This window comes from Anas platyrhynchos, chromosome 4 (genome assembly GCF_047663525.1).
Source record: "Anas platyrhynchos isolate ZD024472 breed Pekin duck chromosome 4, IASCAAS_PekinDuck_T2T, whole genome shotgun sequence".
Taxonomy (NCBI): domain Eukaryota; kingdom Metazoa; phylum Chordata; class Aves; order Anseriformes; family Anatidae; genus Anas; species Anas platyrhynchos.
In genome coordinates this window covers 69,470,001-69,486,645 of record NC_092590.1, presented here as the reverse complement: position 1 = coordinate 69,486,645, position 16,645 = coordinate 69,470,001, and the positions used below count along the sequence as shown (strand labels likewise).

General features: G+C 51.1%; 2 protein-coding genes across 2 annotated transcripts; both read left to right on the top strand.

The window, feature by feature from the left end:
• The first annotated feature begins 1,961 nt into the window (after positions 1–1,961).
• LOC113843417 (homeobox protein HMX1) lies at positions 1,962–5,157 on the top strand. The gene is made up of 2 exons (XM_027455597.3): positions 1,962–2,751; positions 4,448–5,157. The coding sequence occupies exons 1-2, from the start codon at positions 2,502–2,504 to the stop codon at positions 5,026–5,028; spliced, it is 831 nt and encodes a 276-aa protein (XP_027311398.1). The 5' UTR covers positions 1,962–2,501; the 3' UTR covers positions 5,029–5,157.
• A 7,807-nt stretch (positions 5,158–12,964) lies between these two features.
• Positions 12,965–14,750, top strand: LOC113843416 (homeobox protein HMX2-like). The gene is made up of 2 exons (XM_027455596.3): positions 12,965–13,280; positions 13,637–14,750. The coding sequence occupies exons 1-2, from the start codon at positions 13,061–13,063 to the stop codon at positions 14,224–14,226; spliced, it is 810 nt and encodes a 269-aa protein (XP_027311397.3). The 5' UTR covers positions 12,965–13,060; the 3' UTR covers positions 14,227–14,750.
• The last annotated feature ends 1,895 nt before the right edge of the window (positions 14,751–16,645 follow it).

Genomic DNA, 16,645 nt, shown 5'->3' with positions numbered 1-16,645 from the left:
TAAAATGCACCACGATGGACAAAGCATAAAAGTAATGTTCGCTAGCATCACTCCTGTGCAACAAGTGATAAATGTACTTTTGCCTGGTTTACAGTTTGCCAGTCATTGGTCTCTGCTCAGGTAGTACTGAAACCCGAACATGTCCCTGTACATTCCTGCTTTTCCAGAGTTCACTTCAGAGCTCTGATTGCTTTTTTTTTTTTTTGAGTTTTTGGAAATTGAAAGTTTTTTCTCCTTTCTCTCACTTTCTTTCTTTCTTTCTTTCTTTCTTTCTTTCTTTCTTTCTTTCTTTCTTTCTTTCTTTCTTTCTTTCTTTCTTTCTTTCTTTCTTTTTCTTTCTTTCTTTCTTTCTTTATTTCTTTCTCTTTCTCTCTCTCTTTCTTTCTCTTTTTCCCTCATTTCTCTCTCTCTCTCTTTCTTTCTTTCTTTCCTCTCTTTCTCTCCCCCGCTCCCCACTTTGCCCCTTTCTCCACCTCCCTACACAGCCCCGACACCCGGTTCCCCCCCGGGCCGGCTCTGGCTGCTCCCCGTCTCGTCGCTGCGGCGGCCAGGTGGCAGCGGGCAGTGCCCGACTGCTCCGCTCCCTAAATCGAGCACGGGAAGGGGTGCTCAGGGGTACTGAAAAGGGGAACAAGGAGGGAAATCCCGCCGGAGGAGGTAGAGTGGAGCCGGGGAGCTGGTGAGCATCGCCTCTGAGTCGTGCCTTTAACCCGCTCAAGCAGTACTCCCAGAAGCAGAGAGCAGTGAGTTGAATAAGTAGTTTTCAGGGCATTTGTATACTCACCCAAACCTTCCCGGTCTCCGACGTGCATTTCGGATCGACAGACTTGTCCCACTTGGTCTCCAGGAAAAAGGCAGCGAGTCACTGTCCTGCCCTGGAGCTCTGCGGGGATGCTGGGGGTCCCTGTCCCGAGCGGGGCACATCCGGAAGGCTCGGCAGAAGGGAACAGGCAGGGGGTGGCTTTACGGCTTCCCATGAAATGGGATTACAATAGCAGCAAGAATCACAAAATCGAAGTGCGGAGAGAGAACGCCGGGAGCGATGGGATCGGGAGCTGGCAGTGGGCGCGCCCTGGGCAATGGGAGACGGGGATGGAGAACTGTCTTCCTTCTCATAAACTACCGCTTAAATCTAGAGACGTAATATACATATATATACATATATATACATACATATACATGTGCATATAGGATAAGAGTATAGACGTACATACATATAAATATTCATATAAAATAAGTGTATCTACATAATACACATATATATAAATATACATATAAAGGTGTATATATTATATATATATACATAAAGGGAATATTTATATATAGAAAGAGAAAGGTTGAATGGCACTAACCGTGCTATGAAGAGCAAGGCGGCCTCGGGAGATGAAGGCCGCCCTCCCTCCAATGCCGCCGGCCTCTTGGCCACTTGGGCACCCTGGGGGCAGACGCTCCCTGGGTTCTCCCCGATCCCAGTGCTCCGTATGGGGGTCCAGGACAGGGGGATCCTGCCCGCTCCGCCGGGAGCCCATGGCGGTGGCTGCAGGGCCACATCTCGTCCGTCCGTCCGTCCATCCATCCATCCATCCATCCATCCATCCATCCATCCATCCATCCATCCATCCATCCATCCCCGCCGCCGCAGACATGAAAGCTCAGCGGCCGCCGCACTCCGAAGGGGGGGGAGGGGGAGGAGGAGGGGGGCTAATTATTATTAATGATATTAATATAACCGCGGTGCCTGCAGAGCCGATTGGCTGCGTGGGCTGCCCTCCGAGCCCGCTGCATCCAATGGCAAGGGAAAGACGTGAGGTGGCCAAGCCTCCCCCCGGCTGTTCCCCGTGCGCCAGGGCCGGCCCTGCCGCTCCCCCCGCTCCGGGATTTGCTCCCTAATTGACCTAAATAAGCAGCTCGTGAGTGGCAGCCCCGGGGCGGCGCACGCACACGCGGGCACACACACACACACACACACACACACACACACACACACACACCCGCACAACCAAACGCACCCGCACAGGCAGAGCCCGGCCCCGGCCCCGCCGAGCTCCGCGCCAGCCATCGCGCTGCGCGCCCCCGCGGAGATCCCATTTGCCTCCGCACTCCTCCAATCGCAGGATCCCCCCCCTCGCCGTGCACGGCGTTTAACTCGCATGACATTTTTATTTCGTTATTATCGTTTTCGCGCAGAATCTGGCGCCTCCGATGGGTTGTCGGCTTGTTTTTTTTTTTTTTTTTTTCTCCTTCCCCGTTCCCTTCCCCTCCTCCCCCTTCCCCCTCCCCTCCTAGCTCGCAGGAAATGATGGCAAACCGCGATCTGAAATGATTACTCCGGAAAAAAAACCTTTTATACCAGGAGAGCATCCACGGGGCTAAGCAGAGGCAGGAGGCGGCGGCGGGGCAGCGGGGAGCCGAGGAGCCAGCCTCCCGCGGAGCCGGGGACAACCCCCCCCCGTCCCCGTCCCCGTCCCCTTCCCCGTCCCTCCCTCAGCTCCTCTCCGACGATGCCGGACGAAGCGACGGAAAACTCGGGCTCCACCTCCGCCCGCGTCTCGTCCTTCTTCATCGAGGACCTGCTGGGCACCGAGGGCGCTGCGGGCGGCGGGGCGAGGAGGGCGACTGCGGGCGGAGGTGGCCGTGGGGCTCCGCGCTCCCCGCTGCGCCTCGGAGCCTCGGGCTGCCCGCTCCGCGACGCCGCCGTCGGCTGGTACCGCCGGGCGCACGCCGCCTTCCTGGGCTGCGCCAGCCCCGACAGTAAGTCACTTTTCCCTGCTAACCCCTTCCCACCGGGCCCTGATGGGTTTGGGGTAGCCGCTTCCCAAGGCGGGCCGGTGCCGCCGCGGTCCCCGGGGAAATGGAAGAGGGGGGGTGCCGCCAGGGAGCTCCTCGCAGCCCTCTCGCCCTGCATCTCTCCGGGTTCGGGCTCCTGGTGTAAATTTCCGGAAATGCTCACAGTGTGGCAGGCACCTGGAGCCTTCTCCCCGCCTGCTTCTTGCCCCAAAATGTAAACAGTTGGGGTTGTTTGCTCGCTTGGATTTTTTTTTTTCTCTCTCTCTCTCTTTTTTTTTTTTCCCTACCATTTTTTTTCATTATTATTATTTTTTTTTTTTAAGAGGGATGTCTTGCTCTTTCAGACCCCTGAAAGCCGGGGACACGGTCCCTAGCAGAGTAGCAAAGAATTTGGGACCCCCAAAGGGCAGCTGGGGGCCCCGCTGCCCTTTCCCGCAGCCCCGGCCCCGCTGCTCTCCGCGGACAGTGCAGCTCTGCACAGCGCGGCCTGGCACCTCTGGAGAAAAAGCCCCGATTCCCCGGGCACAAATTAACATCTGAAAAAGTTTATGGGCTGCGATCAGTGGTTATTTTTATCCTGATAGAAAAAATATTGTCCCTCGGCGCAACTCTTTGATTCTGTACGAGCCTGTAGAGTTCACACGATTACTCAGTGAGCAGAAGAGGCGTGATTTATAACCCAAAGAGTTTCTTTTTACAGTGATGGGTTTACTGATATTTTTAATTTATCTCAAAAGTACGCCTAAAAGTAGAAAATGACTACCAAAACAACTGTTTTGTCTTCCTGGCTTGATTTTCTTTTATTTTTTTCCCTCTGTTCTATAAATACTAGGATATTTTTTCCCCTTTAAAATGCAATTCGAAAACACAGTGTTGGAAACGACGGAGACATGCTGGAAGGCAATGTCCCGATATTGGAGTAGCTGACCCGAATGATTTGGTTTATCTAGTTGAGAATATTAAGAGCGAAAATATTTATTTCCCCCCTCCCTTTATATACACACACGCACTAATATGCTTGCCCCACTATACACACACCCCAGTTTACTTACATACGTACTTGTAAATATATGTGTGCATGTGTGTGAATAGATTTGTGTATGTATGCATGTGCATATAAATATATACATGCACATGTGTTTATAAGTGTATGTCTCTATTATAAAAATATTTATATACTTATGTACATATGTACATGTGTATATATGCTTACATATATATGCTGGTATTCATGTGTACAAAACATAAAGTACATGTATGTTACATATATATATTTGAATTTGCATAGGTATGTGTGTACACGTAGATATGTTATTATATCTTATCATACCTATACACACGTAGATATACATATACACATATACGTGCATGATCATGTCCGTATATGCGTATATATGCACGAGATGTAACTTATGGGTTTGTGCAGGACTGTGTGCACACATCCTCACGGCTGCCGGGAGGTTACGGCAGGACCATATAGCAGGCCATATAGCAACCCAGGGCCGGGCTCCCCGGCATCGCCCTTCCCGCGGCCTCTTCCCTTCCCCTCCCGGTGACCCGGGCAGGGGCAGGCGCAGCCTCTGGGCTCTCCCCATCCCCATCAGGGGCAATGCCCGGAGCGGGCCGCCCCCCCCAGCTCTGTCTGTGCCTCTCTCCGCAGCCAGCGACCGGGACTCGCCCGAGCTGCCCGAGGAGCCGGCGGAGCCGGCGGGTGGCGGCGGCGGGCGGGCGGCGGCGGTGCGGGGCCCCTCGGGAGGGCGACCGGGCCCCGGAGGCCGTGAGGAAGAGGAGGAGCGAGGCGAGGAGCCGGGCGAGCCTGAGCAGCGAGCGGCCGGCCGCAAGAAGAAGACGCGCACAGTGTTCAGCCGCAGCCAGGTCTTCCAGCTGGAGTCCACCTTCGACGTGAAGCGCTACCTGAGCAGCTCGGAGAGGGCCGGGCTGGCAGCCTCGCTGCACCTCACCGAGACCCAGGTGAAGATCTGGTTCCAGAACCGGCGCAACAAGTGGAAGAGGCAGCTGGCCGCCGACCTGGAGGCGGCCAACCTCTCCCACGCCGCCCAAAGGATAGTGCGGGTCCCCATTTTGTACCACGAGAACTCGCCGGCCAGCGCCTTGGGTTTCACCCTGCCCCACATGTCGCCCCCCTTGGTGGGCTTCTCCAGCGGCGTCAGCTACCCCCTGGGCACCTTCCCCGCCGCCTCCCTCCCCTTCCTACGGTCGCAGATGACAGGACTCGTTTGAGCGCCCACCTGTGCCAGGACCGCGGCCCCTTCGCCCCAGCCCCCGGCTTCCAGCTCCACCCCCCACCCCCGTATCATCCCCAGACTTTTTTCTTTCCACTTCCACGTTTCTCGATTTACCGCTTTGGGACATTTTTTTTTTTTTTTTTTTTTTTTTTTTAACGTGCAATAAACTCACCGCTGGGGTTAACTCGGAACGACGCGCGGCCGCCGGACACAACCGAGGGGACACCGGGGATCCCCGGCCATGAGCCGGGAGCCACTCGGCGGGGCCCCCCCGCGCCAAGCATCCAAAGAAAACTCGGACTCGGCCCCGGGGGGACACAGACCGGCGTTTTTCGGGGGGGCAGCAGCCCCCTAATTCTCCCCCCCCCCCCGAGCGTCAGACGAATGTACGGAACTGCCAGGGCCGGGGGCTCTTCCCGGCCCCGCGGTCCCCACCCCAAAAGACGGCGAAGCCTCGGGGCCCCCACCGCGGCCACGGGACCCTCAGCAGCTTCTCCAGGGCCCTTTGTTTTAGCCACTTAATTCCTACAGACACCCAACCCTCCCCAACCCTCCCCAGCCCTCCCCCCCCCTCTTCCCAATTGTTACTCTAATTTTCATACGATCAATACCCAAGCATGTGTTGGTGCCTCACCTGGTCCTTCTCGGTGCAGGCTTTTTGATTTCAACAACTTGAAGGCAAATTACTCGAGTGAATTCGCCCCACTGAAGTCAGAGCTGTGAGGATTTGGTTTCTTTATTTCCATTTTATTTCCCCGATAAACTATCCGCTAAAAATACGCGGTGGAAAAAAATATTAATAATAATAAGTGAACATTACTGTGTTTTATTAGCTGGATTTGACTCTTATTTGGGTCTCCTGAGGAGGCTGAGGAAAATGCACCTCAGCTTTTTCCGTCTCTTAGGGGGTCGGTTTGTAATCGATTAACAGTTCGCACTGGCAGTTTAAAACAGAGAAAAATAATCAGATGGCGACAGACTGGGGAGTTGTACGGCTAGTTATGCAAGCTAAACTGTAATGTGATATTATATGAAGTATTATGCATGCCAAGCTATTTTTCCTTTAATAACTGTTTTTGTTTCTCACTCTCTACTCACTGCTAAAATTAACATCGGGTTATTGTTTCCAAAGGTTTGATTTTTTTTTTCTTAATATTAAGGGGAAAATGACTTTATAAAACTCAGCCTTGAGCTCAGACAAGGTCAAGCTTTGATCCTACGTTTTAGGGCATAATCAGGTGTAATTTAACTGACCAGCTCGCAACACTCGGTGTCCCCGTGGCAAAAAACGGGTCCATGGGTCTGTTGGGGTACGTGCATGCAGACCGGTCCCGGTGAAGGAAGAAAGATCTAATTCTTACTGTTTCCTACACTTTACGTTATGTTCGGAGCGGTCTCACGCTTTCGTGCTATGAAATCGATCGGCGAGATGCGGCGAAGCTTCAGCTTTGGTACGAAACCCAAGAAGAAGGCTCAGGGGCGGATTACAACCTCTCCACTGCTTTTTTTTTTTTTTTTTTTTTTTTTCCCTCTCTTTGGCCTGAAACACGGCTCTGGGCATCATGCACAATTGAAGTCAGGACGCTGAAAACTTCAAAACCACTCGAGAAGTAAAATAATAATAGCAATAGATGCGTATTGTGGGTTCCTGAGGAAAGCGTTAACTTGCCGGTATGCTCGTTTCGACTCGAGCCTCGGGTTTGGGAGCTTTTTTTTTTTTTTTTTTTTTTTTTCCACTGCTCTGAAATTTCTCTTCTCGCTCCGGGAGGGCTTTTCCAGCTGTTTGCTTGGCGTAGCCGGGAAACTCCCGTTTTTGGGGGAGAAAACTTCTGTTGATCTGATCCAGGAAAGGGGAAGGGGGATAGGGAACGGTGGGGTGGGGGTCCCGAAGCCCCCGGTGGGACTCGGGGGGATTTCAGCCTTTTAATGAGCAGAGGGGGCGGCTTTGGGCGACGTCGCTTCCTCTGGGCTCACCGCTTGGCTTGGTACCGTTCAGAGCCTGACTATGCCTGGAGGAAAACAGACAGAGCCTTTCCCCATCCTATCCAGCTCCCCAGCTCTCCCAGCGTTACCTGCTGGAGCAAAATCCTGACTCCCTACGGTCATATCAGAGTAGATTGTAATCCAACGGGAAACTGAACATGCCTGCCACTCTCCACATGCCTTTTCTTTGGAGTAACATATGAGATTATTATACTTCTGATTCTACTAAATATTATTTTCTTGAAGTTAAGGAACTGGCAGGGCTAAACGATCAATCGGATTTTTAAAATGTGTTTTGACATTAGTTTGTTTGTTTTTTAAAGACGTGCTAATTATATCAATAAACAGATTTTTTTTTCATACACTGTATTTGTAACTTATGACCATAGTAAAATATTAAAAGGTGCAAGATGTGAGTTCTTCTAAGAAAAAAATGCTTACGTATGCCTTATTCTGTACCTGCAGGAAGTGCTTTATTAAAAATATGTACTGAAAGTAGGAACATAAACACCTCAGGTTTCTTTACCTAGTCGATTTTTAACGACTCTTTTCATTGTACCTGATGGCAAGAAAATTGCAGGATCTACAGAAACAGCTAGCAGAAGACGTGGTCACTGACGACATTGGCAACATTGGCAATTTCAAAGCAGGCAAAAAAAGCCTAACCTCAAATTACGAGAACAGATTCCTCGCAGTTTTATTCCCTCTGTATATCTCTATTAAACAAATCAAAGAGGTAAGAGTCACTCTTTGTGCTTCTTCTGCAAACAGAACACTATAAAAAATATGTTGGCAGACTATAAAGCCCAAAGTAGTTTCACAATGGCTGTTTGCGACATATAGAGACATACGTTGCTGTTTTATAGATCAAAGCAACCTCAGAATAGCTTTAAAATAAATCCAGTTATACTACAGCTGTAATATTATTATGCAGCATAAATCCTTGTCTGTTGACATTTATTTAATGAATGTTGCTACAACAGCTTAGCTAGATGGCACTCCAGAGGCGAGGCTAAGGAAAACCTTGCCAGACTACTCACAAAGATAACTTCTGCTTATTGGAAGCTAATAAAAATAATTAGTGAAGAGGTGGTCTTTTAACTTTTTTTTTTTTTAAGCAAACAAAAAAAAAATCAAAATACTGTACGAACTGCCCCCCTGAAATAAACTAGTTTAGCTGCTCTAAGATGTTATTATTAATTACACTTTAAATGAAAGCGATCAATATGCTGCAAAGCACCTTGTTACAAGGCTGCTTTGCAAATGGTACAGTGCTCACCGGCTTAAGATGGCCTATAACTTTTCTCCTAGGCAGGGGTCTAAAATATTCATGCAAATCAATACTTAATAAATCTCATAGGTGCGCCCTGGCTCCACTGTTGAACAATATATTTGAATCGATTTTTTTTTCCCCCCTTTCTTTTATACTGCATTATCTTGGAAGAGACTGTCTCTACCCCCTGCGAACACGTCAGCCTGGCGGGGTGCGCACGCCGCGTCGCGCCATCGATCGGGGCCTCGCTGCAGACTGCAACGCCCTGGCAGGATTAGTGCTCTCTGCCTTGAATTAGATCCAGGCAATTTTCTTGTATTTCTCATCCCATTCCCAATGAATGCTACTTTACGACGGACTTCTTAATGCTTCATTTAACTATTCTGAGGTTCTCAACTCTTCTTAGCGATCCTATGTTTTAATTTCTGTGTACGGAGATGCATGAACATCTGTGCATGTATTATGAAAATCTGGACTTGTGATGAGAATGTCAAACTTTTCTTTTATTTATTACTTTTTTTTTCTTTTCTGTTCTTTGCTTTGCTTTGCTCTTCTTTGCTTTTTCTTGTCTTCTACTCCTAGTTCTTTTCTTCTACTACCAGTTCTGCTTTCTTCTTGGTTCTTCTCCTTTCTTCTCTGTTCTACTTTCTTCTCTATTTTACCTTCCTCTCTATTGTCTTTTTTCTTCTTATCTGTCTATCTATCTACTTATCTATCTATCTATCTATCTATCTATCATCTGTCTATCTCTTTCCTCTTTTTTTTTCTCCATCTTCTTCCTCTTCTGTCTATTCTCTCTCCCTTCTGTCTTTGGCAACCCTAGTCTATTGAACACCTGGGACTTACCTACGTTATTCAGAAATCCCCTCTAGAATTTTACTGCACAACTCTCGTATCAAGTGCAGAGGTTGCAGGAAGACGATCTAACCGAGGACTTTAAACTGACCTAACAAAAGATTTCCAAAAGGGATGCGGCAGGGCCCAATCCTGCCCGTGTCCTGCACCTCGGGAGTGAAGGAATCGGCCTGGTACACCTAGCTGCCCCCCGCCAAAAGCCTTTTTATGCGTGACACCTGTAGCTGCCTTCCTACGGGAAACCCTTTTCTGCCCCGTCCCTCCCAGTCCCTGTACCTGGCATAGGCGGGCGATGGCCCTGTACTTGGGGGCGGAGGTGGGGGGGTTGTACCCTCGAATTTCAGCCGCGGGGTGGAGGAGAAGGACATCGCGATAGTAATCGGCAATTAATACCCAGCGAGTGCTGAACTGCAAGGTCGGGTTTATTTGAGGGACCTGCAGCACTATCCCAAAGCCACCGTTTATTTATTTATTTATTTTTATTCCGTTTTACTTTTTTTTTTTTTCTTTCTTTTTTTTTTTTTTTTTTTTATGAATTTTTTATTCTCAGGCAGCTCTTTTGGTTTGGATCTTCTACCCCCTGCTGTGTACCGGGAGAGGAGTGGGGACTTAAGTCCTTAAAGACTGCTTCGAAGTCCTGGTGCGGCCGTACTTATTTGCAAGGGGATGTGAAATCCAGATAGGGCCTATTTTATCCTCCAGCACACCGGGGGGTGAAACAATCCCGATCCCGTAAACCAAGCAAAACCGGACCCTTTCGCTTTTCTGTAGAATCTAATCAGATTTCGTGTCAGTGACTTTTAGTTTCAGATTTTTTTTTCCTTCTCTGAGCTGAAATGGAAATAAAGATATGCATACTGTCTGCTTTCTCGTAAAAAGCTTTCCCAGGTAAAAGGTTTCCATTCAGCTTGACGTGAGTTGCTAGTACAGGAATATATTATTCAAAGATAAAGATCTGCTCTCCTGGGCTGTCGCTGCCCTTTAGCGGACTCCCTGGCACGACATGTCGCAGACGACAGGATCGCTCCGAGATACAGCGCAGATGAAGAGCAGGATTTAAAAGTACCGCTAGCAGAAAATCTTTGTAGGAAAATCTCTAAAAAAAAAAATTACTGTAGGAAAAACTTGTTTTGTTTTGTTTTGTTTGTTTGTTTGTTTGTTTTTTGTCGGAGTGGCTGTGCGCCTTGTCCGTCGGCCTTTTGTGGCTGAGGCAGGGAATTGCGTGGTGCGGAGTGGAGACTTGGCCAAAATCTCCCCTCCAAACACCTCCAGCCTTTGCCCTAGGCTTTCCCCACGACCAAAGAGCCAATGACTTGGAAAATAGTCTGTGACTTTTGGCAAGGTCTCTCGCCCAGCCGTCCCGTGGGACACTTTTTTCCCCCTCGGTTGCCCCGAGCAGGTCCGCGGGGGCTCCTCCGAGCTCCCCGAGGCAGCAGCCTCTGTGTCCCCCCAGCCTCCGCCAGAGACCACTTGGCGGTCTGCAGGATTGCAACCTGTCGGCTTGCGGAACCCACACTTTACTCCCCTCTGAAGATGAGGGAGACTCTAAGAGAGGGCGTGAGGTACGGATCTGGCTTGGAGGACCCGCTGCGGGGGGGCAGCGGTCGCCCCCATCCTCTTGTTACCAATGAGTTGCCAAAAAGCCTGGGGAGCTGCGGGGCTGCGCTGCATTCCCTCCCTGCGCACAGCTTGCCAGGGAAAAAGCGTTTCTGTAGGGCGGCCAAATGGGGCTGGGAAAGGAGGCAGACCTCTCCCGACGGGGTGCTACTGGGACTGGGTCTGTGTCTGCCAGGGCTGGCCTTGAGCTGCTCGTAGGGGGGCGCAGGGGGCCGCAGTGTAATAAAACGAGTAGGCAAAGCTTATGGAGCTTATGTCTCTTTCTTCAGTTTCCTTCTAATTTTCTGCCTTCTTCAAATTGTCCTTTTTATTCCAAGAAAATGTCTTTTAGGAAAACACACTGAGAAGTCGATACATTTGTTCTTTTGTGTGGATTTTTTTTTTTTTTTTCGCGACTAAGAGGGAAATAGTTTGCAACAAAGACAGATGTGAGCACCTGGGACGTGGCTACCTTGCCCCTTTCCAGGCAGAGGGAAAGGAGGCCGGGACAGCAGCGCAGGGACTCGGACCGACCCGATCTGGCATCCAAGTGCTCCATTCTCCGAGTTGTGCCAGCTGACACGGAATAATGTAATTTATCTTCTCAGCTTCTTCCCATTTCACACCACTCCTCCCTTCCCTCTCCCTGTCGCTCTTCCTTAACAGGACGTTTCGCCCCAACAGAACCGCCAGCTTGTACAGGAGATTGCAAGACAAATACAATGACTTTGGGCGTTTGGCCAATGACCGTGTTAATGGAAGACGGGACGTTTTATATTTTTTTCGCCTGGTGGAAAAAAATACAGCTCTCCAGCAGACGGCTGCATTAAAATCTGAGTGCATTTATAAAGCGAAACAAAATTTCATGAAAAAGAGCTGAAACCCGCTCTCCCAAGAACCACTGCTTTAAAGATTAACACAGTCCAAAGCCTTAAAAGATGTCCTGATTTTAGCTCACGGAATCTTCTGCATCACAATATTTAAGAGCCTGTCAGCACTTCTATTGTCAACTCTTTTTCAAGGGCTTCTCGCTTGCCCTCAGCACTTTTCGTGGTGGAAACATCGAGACTCGGACTAAAAGGCCTCCTAAAAGCCGGTTACAAACATTCGCCGGGCTTTACAAAGGGGCTCAGGGGAGGAAAGGGTTCCCTGTGCTCAGCAGCTAGCTGCTAGCTGATGGCCGCCCTTGGGTTGTGTAAACCAGTTTTAAGATATTGCGATGTTGGTAGGTGGTGGAGAGCAAAAGTTCTCCAGACACCACACAAACGTACAAATCCTTCCCCGAGTCCCGAGGAGCATCAGGAGTGCTTGCTCCAATAGCACATTTTCTCCAGCCTCCAAAAGGTGCAGGATCTAGCACAATTTTTAGCTTTCGAAAACTACAGAAGAGTTGTGCAGATCTGCGGGGTGGTTTTCGGGGTGACCTTCATACGGGGCTCCTCGGAAGGAAAGGGGCTCCCTTTCTCGTCTATGACCCCGAGAAGCTGCAGTGATTTCCCCCTGCACATCCATTGCTCCCTTCCCTGTCCATTACTCCTTTCTACTCTTCCTCCCTCTTCTGCTTCTTAAATCTCCGTTTCATTTTTTTTCTCGACTTTATCTCTTTCCCCTCTCCCCTCAGTAAAGGTTCTCACTTGCTGCCTCCTCCCTCGTGATGACCCCCCTCTATCACTCACCCCCTATCATTCTTTTGTCCTCTGTGCAATATTCCCTCTCCACCTCTCTGCCCTCCTTCGTTTCCCAGATCCCCTTCTTTCCCCATCCTGCCTTCCCAGAGACCCATTTCCTCTCTCTTATTTCCAGCCCTCTCCCCCCATCCCTTTCTTTATCCTCCATCCCAGAGCCCTCCGCCCTACCATCCCACATCCCCATCGCCCTTTCCCGTGGGCCTGACTCTGCCCCGTCCCTCCAGCAGCGAAAGTCCAGAGCTGGGGGACAGCCAACCCTGCACTGCGCAGGGCCACCCCCTCGGGGCACACCTCATCCACAGTAAAGAAAGAGGCACTTTGGCGTGCTTTCCCCCATCCCCCCCCCCCCCCCAAAAAAAAAAAAAAATCCTCTTCGCTTCCTTCCAGCTCCTGCTCCTTTCTCTTTTCTTCTCCCTCTCTCCTTCTACCTCTTGCCTTCCTCTCTCCCTCCCCTGCACCACTCCCTCCTCAGTCCTTTGGCTCCCTCTAGCTCCATCCCCTCCCTCCGCCGCCCCGACCCCTCCTTCTCCTCCCCCTCGTCCCCATCCCTCCCTCCACCCCGGCTCCCTCCCTCCGCAGCCAGTCCTGAGGCTCGGCTCGGCTCGGCTCAGCGCGGCTCGGCTCGGCTCGCCATGGTGCAGCTCGGGGGCGGCCGCGGAGCCCTACCACCGGCCCCAGCCGCTCCGCCGGCTTTCAGCATCGACAGCATCCTGCAGCCCGGCCCCCGCCGCCCTGCCCGGGAGCAGGGCAGAGCCCTCTGCGCGCTGCCGGAGGAGGAGGAGGATGATGAGGAGGAAGATGAAGAAGAGGGGCCTGCGGAACGAGACCCGAATAAAGGCTCCAGCGACTCGGGTACACAGCCGGCCGCCCGTGTCGCACGTCGGGTGGCAGCCCGACCCTCAGCCCAGCCCGTCGGGGGATGCCCAGGGGGTCCCAGCGCCGCCGGGCCGGGACCGCGCCCCGGAGGCTCGGGTGGGGCGCGGGCACGGACACGCATACACACACACACAGACACACACAGAGCTTTTAGATGCTGCAGCAGGAGGAGGAGCTCGCCCTCTCTCCCCAGTGCTCAGACCCTAGGGGCAGCCAGGCTGTGCATGCATGCGGGGCGGGGGCTCGGGGGGGTGGCGGCGCGGAGGGCGGGGGGGGGCTGATGCTGTGCTTTGCCGTTGCAGGCAGCGTGATGCTGTGCTTTGCCGTTGCAGGCAATGAACCTCGCCGGCTGCGGGCAGAGGGGCCGGGCCTGGGGCTCCGCCCGGGGACCGACGGCATCGTCGTGGTGTCGCCGCTCCCCGCGGAGGGACCGCGCGGCCCCCGGCAGCCGTCGCCGAGGGATGCCGGGGGTTGCGGCGGGGAGAGCGGCAGGTCGCCGGCGGTGGGAGGCAAGAAGAAGACGAGGACCATCTTCTCCAAGAGCCAGGTCTTCCAGCTGGAGTCCACCTTCGACGTGAAGCGCTACCTGAGCAGCGCCGAGCGGGCCGGGCTGGCGGCCGCGCTGCACCTCACCGAGACCCAGGTGAAGATCTGGTTCCAGAACCGGCGCAACAAGCTCAAGAGACAGATGTCGGCCGAGCCCGAGGCTCCGGGGCCGGGGCAAGCAGATCATCCCGGGGAACCGCCACCCCTGGCTGCCTCCGCGGCTGTGTCCCTGCCGACCCTTTACAAGGACAGCACCCTGCTCAGCCGCTGCCTGCTGCCTCTCCCCTTCCCTCTGCTCTACCCGGGCAGCGCCATCCCTTACCTCTGCCTCCCCGGCCCGGGCAAACACTTCAGCTTGCTGGATGGGGACGTATAGCCTCGCCGCCCGGCTCCCCCCCTTCCCGTTGCCGGGGGCGGCACCGATGGTATTTACGCCCCAGCCGTGTCTGTGGGGTGTCCGCCTTCTCCCCGATCCGTGGCAGCTGCCCCCCCTGCCCACGGAGGGGCTGTCCGGGCTCCCCCCCGCATGTCTGTGGGCAGTCCACACGTTGTTAGAGCTCTCGCAGGGCTCTTTCTCTGGGCAGGACGGAGGAGAGAACGGAGGTGCCAAAGAAACCGGGCTGTGTTCTGCCTTCCTCCCTCCGAAATTATCCTGTGCCCGGTATTTCAGGGGAGCCGATGCCCTGCCTCGGCCCACGGGGACGGTGTCACCACTCCTGGCCCTGACACCTGGCAGTCCCGGTCAATACAGCCTGCTCAGCGCCGAGGCTGCCATTCGCTCCCCTCTCAGACTCTAATATCCCTCCAATTAAGTTCTCCCAATTTTTGACATTATCAATATATACACACCTTTCTAAATCTGGTTCGCAAACTGTGGCTTCTCAGATTTCACCCCCCCCCGCCAACAAAACAAGCCCTCTTTTTTTTTTTTTTAAACAAAAAAAAAATATTTTTTTTTTTTTTTTGCTAACTCGTTCTCAATTTGTGGCCTGTCTGATGTTTCTGCAGGACAAAACAAGCTCCCTCTCTTACTCCTTGTGCTAACCCTGCTCCCCGAAAGCCCGTGGGATAATTTTATCTGCTCTCCTAGAGTAACAAAATGCTTTTTATCCCCTCCCAATAGATTTCCAAACGCATATGTCTTCTTTTGGTTTCCAAGTTCACACGCTTTATATTCAGAGTTGGGAAATAAAACTTTTCTATCAGAAAGCTGAAATGCATGCCTTTTCAATGCAGTCGCTACTAGGCAGTGTCAAAGAAAAGACGTTTTCTAGACGTTTTCATTTTAAAAATAAACATTAAAATGCAATTGTCGTATTACGAAATTCGACAGTGCGTGCGAAAACGGGCGAATTATCGCGTTTCCAAGTGAGGAAAAAAAAAAAGAAAATGAATAAAAAAGAAAAAGATAGGTATTTCATCTGGATAAGCACAGATTTTTCTCCCTTTCCCCACTCTCCTTCCTTGTTTATTTCCGCGGACAAGCAGCCCAGGTGAGCAATGAGCCCCCGTGCAGACGCCTGGGCCAGTCCGGGGCAGCGGTGCCGGCGCAAGCGGGAGTCTTGCGGCTGCTGCTCAAAGCAGTTTTTGGGATTTACTTCCCATCCGGGAAAATGCTGCTGAAGAGACTGTCACCGGGTGCCATGCAGCTGGGGAACCGGTGCCAAGGCTCCATCGAGCCTGCCGAACTCCGGAGTGCAGCGCTGTGTTACTCCGGGGTGGTTATCTCCCGGTCGCGATTTGCAAGCTTTGGTTGACTTTCCCTCTCTCTTTTTAATCAGTCTAGAATTCGTGTCAAAGAGCAGGGTACCCTTGATCTGGAAAGAAAAAAAAAAAAAAAAAGAAAGAAAAAAAAGAGAGAAATTATCGAGGCTGTTGATGATAGCGATGAAGCGGACACGTGAGGTGCTGAAGACGCAAGAGGAGCTACCAGCTGCGCTTTGCAGCTCGGGTTTCCCCTAACTGCAGCTCCCAGGAAGGTGCAGGCGATGAGTTAATGGCTTGGGTCCCCTCTTTTCTGATCTATGTAAACTTCAATGCATTCAGATCTTCCGAGTCTGCTAGATCCGTAGCTCAAAACATTTTGGAGACACATTTAAGCTATGTCCTTATTTCCAAGAATGACGTGATATGGCTCGCGTGTGCCTATATATATGCATTGAAAATTGATGATCTATACTGGAACCTTTCTTTAGTTGTTGCTTTTAATATTTCCAGTGTCAATACACGCTTACTTGGTTACTGCCACAAGATTAATCTATACCGATAGAGACAAAATCGGCGTTTCAAAATCCGTGGCAATGACAATTTCAACTGATGCAGTACCTATACAGTAAGATCCCTTTCTTTAATTCTTTAGCAGGTAACTAAAGTTCGGTTAAAGAAAACTGTCCTTCCACTGAACTGCAGCTTCAGATGTGTCTGTGGAAAAAGATAATTATGTAAAAAGTCGCTAATCGGCAATTAATCAATTTTCTCCTAATTTATTAAACCATTTTCATTCCCGCTTTCCCCTCTTTTTTTACCCATTTGCCTCCGAATTATTTCAGCGAGTTTTCAGCATTGCACAGGCGACTGAAGAAAAACACATTCCCAAAACACAGAGCGAGTTTATTTTATAATAAAAAATAATAGAAAGAGATCTTCTGCATGCAGTAGTCCCAGTGCTTAGTCCCATTCCACAACTTTCTGCTGAGTAAAGATTGAGAGATAACTTTGCCATCAGCAAATGCCCGTGTAGCTGGAGAAAATAAATAACCACCCCTTAATATTCATCCAATATCAAGATAAAACTG